General features: G+C 50.6%; 1 protein-coding gene across 2 annotated transcripts in view; it reads left to right on the top strand.

The window, feature by feature from the left end:
* Positions 1 to 1,354: 1,354 nt before the first annotated feature.
* The window catches only part of ACADM (acyl-CoA dehydrogenase medium chain), a 31,121-nt gene continuing 30,625 nt past the window's right edge, over positions 1,355 to 1,850 (top strand). For both annotated transcript variants that reach the window (XM_077778987.1, XM_077778988.1), the window contains exon 1: positions 1,355 to 1,462. In XM_077778987.1, the coding sequence (XP_077635113.1) occupies positions 1,433 to 1,462 (30 nt within the window). In that variant the 5' untranslated portion in view covers positions 1,355 to 1,432. The remainder of the gene's footprint in view (positions 1,463 to 1,850) is intronic.

Below are 1,850 nucleotides of genomic sequence, written 5' to 3' on the forward strand. Positions count from 1 at the left end.
CTAGGTGATGAAATCATATGGAAAATTTTGTACTTTTTGTTCATCTTCACTGTGGTTAAATGTTCAGAATAAGAAATTGAATTAGAGGTACAAAGTCAAATCATATCCATCTTTTTTCCCCCTACTAACTCCTACCCAAATTTAGCAGTGCACTTTGTGTTTTACCCACCTCTTTGAAGGCTTTCTTGATGATTCCAAGACAAATTGAATTGTTCCTTTTCCGACTTTCCCTGGTACTTTAATTTAGGACTTAATCAACATTCTGCTTTATTCCCAGTCTCAATAAATACATTACAAATCCCCAGAGGACAAAATAGAAGGTTCTTGTAGAGGACTACAATAACAGGATATAGGAACTGAAAAGCTAAATTAGAATGAGATTATGGCCCGATTTTGCCAGGCAAAAAGACTGTTAGGCAAGTTCACAAGATTTAGTGGTAATGAGGCCCTAAACTAGGATGGTAGCAACAAAAATGAAAAGTCCTGGGGATTATGGGAAACATTTACACTCCTGCCTTGCGATTACGTTCTTAACTAGCTTTCACAAAAAGCTATCCAAACCTGGACAGCTTTACTAATCCCCCAGCACTGTAACATCACAGCTACCAACTACGAACTCTGGGTCTAACAGGAGGAGAGGGTGACTTTAAATAGAATTCTTCAGGCAGACATTCACTTCCAATAGTCATTCGCTGAGCCAGCAGTTTTAGATAGGCTTTCGCTTTTTCCAAGGACACTGTCCACATCCACACACGTGGGTAGCAATAAATAGCATCGGGAATATTCGTTAAGGTCGAATTTACCTAAGTGATTTACCATCTGTTTTCTGAAACACAGAACATACTTTGGCTTTGGTCCAGCGTTCCAGAGTAAAGTATACTTTGCATACTCAGACAAGGTCGGTTTGGTAAGTTACTCGTACAAAGGTCAAGGCTGACGGCAGAGATGACACTCCTCCCACCAGGCATTGGCTAGACACCGCGCACTCCCGCGGCTCCCTTTCACCCAGGTTCCGTACGGGTCCAGCGCCGCACGCGCCCCCACCCTCCAGCTCCCGCCGCCAAGCCCCGCTCAGAATTTCCTCTCCGCTTCCGCCCTCCCAAGAGGCCGCGCTGTTGAAACTCTCTGGTCCCGAGAGAAGCAAAGCCTTTTCCAGGACCCCCCGTAGGTACACGTCAGGCCCCCGGAGGTCGTTAGACACTCCTCCCGCGCCTGCCCAAGAGCCCAAGGTCCAACTGGTCGGCGCTGGCTCCGAACGATCACGCACCCCCCACGCCCCTCCCTTTTGGGACGACTCGCTCTCCAACCACATCCACGCCGGTAGGCGGGGCCAGGGTGTGGGCGGGGCCAGGCATATCTCCTTTCTCCGGTGCCCTCCTTGTAGACCCGGAGCTGCGCAGTTATAGACGGAGCGGCAGCGCCCGAAGTCGACATGGCAGCGGTGTTTAGGCGATGCAGCGGGGTGAGAGACAGGAAGGCTCGGTGGGGTTGGGGAATGGTGGTTGTGGTGTTTGGAGGGGGTTCAGGGGCGGAAGTAGGGGACGAAAAGAGGTGCTGCCCCGGCGGCGTAGGAAGCTGTTTTGAGGAAGTTTACCTCGCGGCGCCTTCGCCGCGGGCCTTTAAGTCCGGATCCTCGCCTTGCTTTCACACTTACCTTCTCCTTTCACCGTCCAATCCGGGTTTCTAGTTTTGCCATAGTCTCTTGGTAGTTCGCTGGCTCCTGTGTATGCAGTCACTTTTCAGAACGTCCTTCATTTTCCCTTTGGCCTGGGAACTCTCCAGATACCCCAGGAAATCTCACCCTTTCCTCAAAGTGAACCTGTGTCTGAGCTGGGGGGGGGGGGGGGCGT

This window comes from Crocuta crocuta, unplaced genomic scaffold (assembly GCF_008692635.1).
Source record: "Crocuta crocuta isolate KB4526 unplaced genomic scaffold, BGI_CrCroc_1.0 scaffold58, whole genome shotgun sequence".
Taxonomy (NCBI): domain Eukaryota; kingdom Metazoa; phylum Chordata; class Mammalia; order Carnivora; family Hyaenidae; genus Crocuta; species Crocuta crocuta.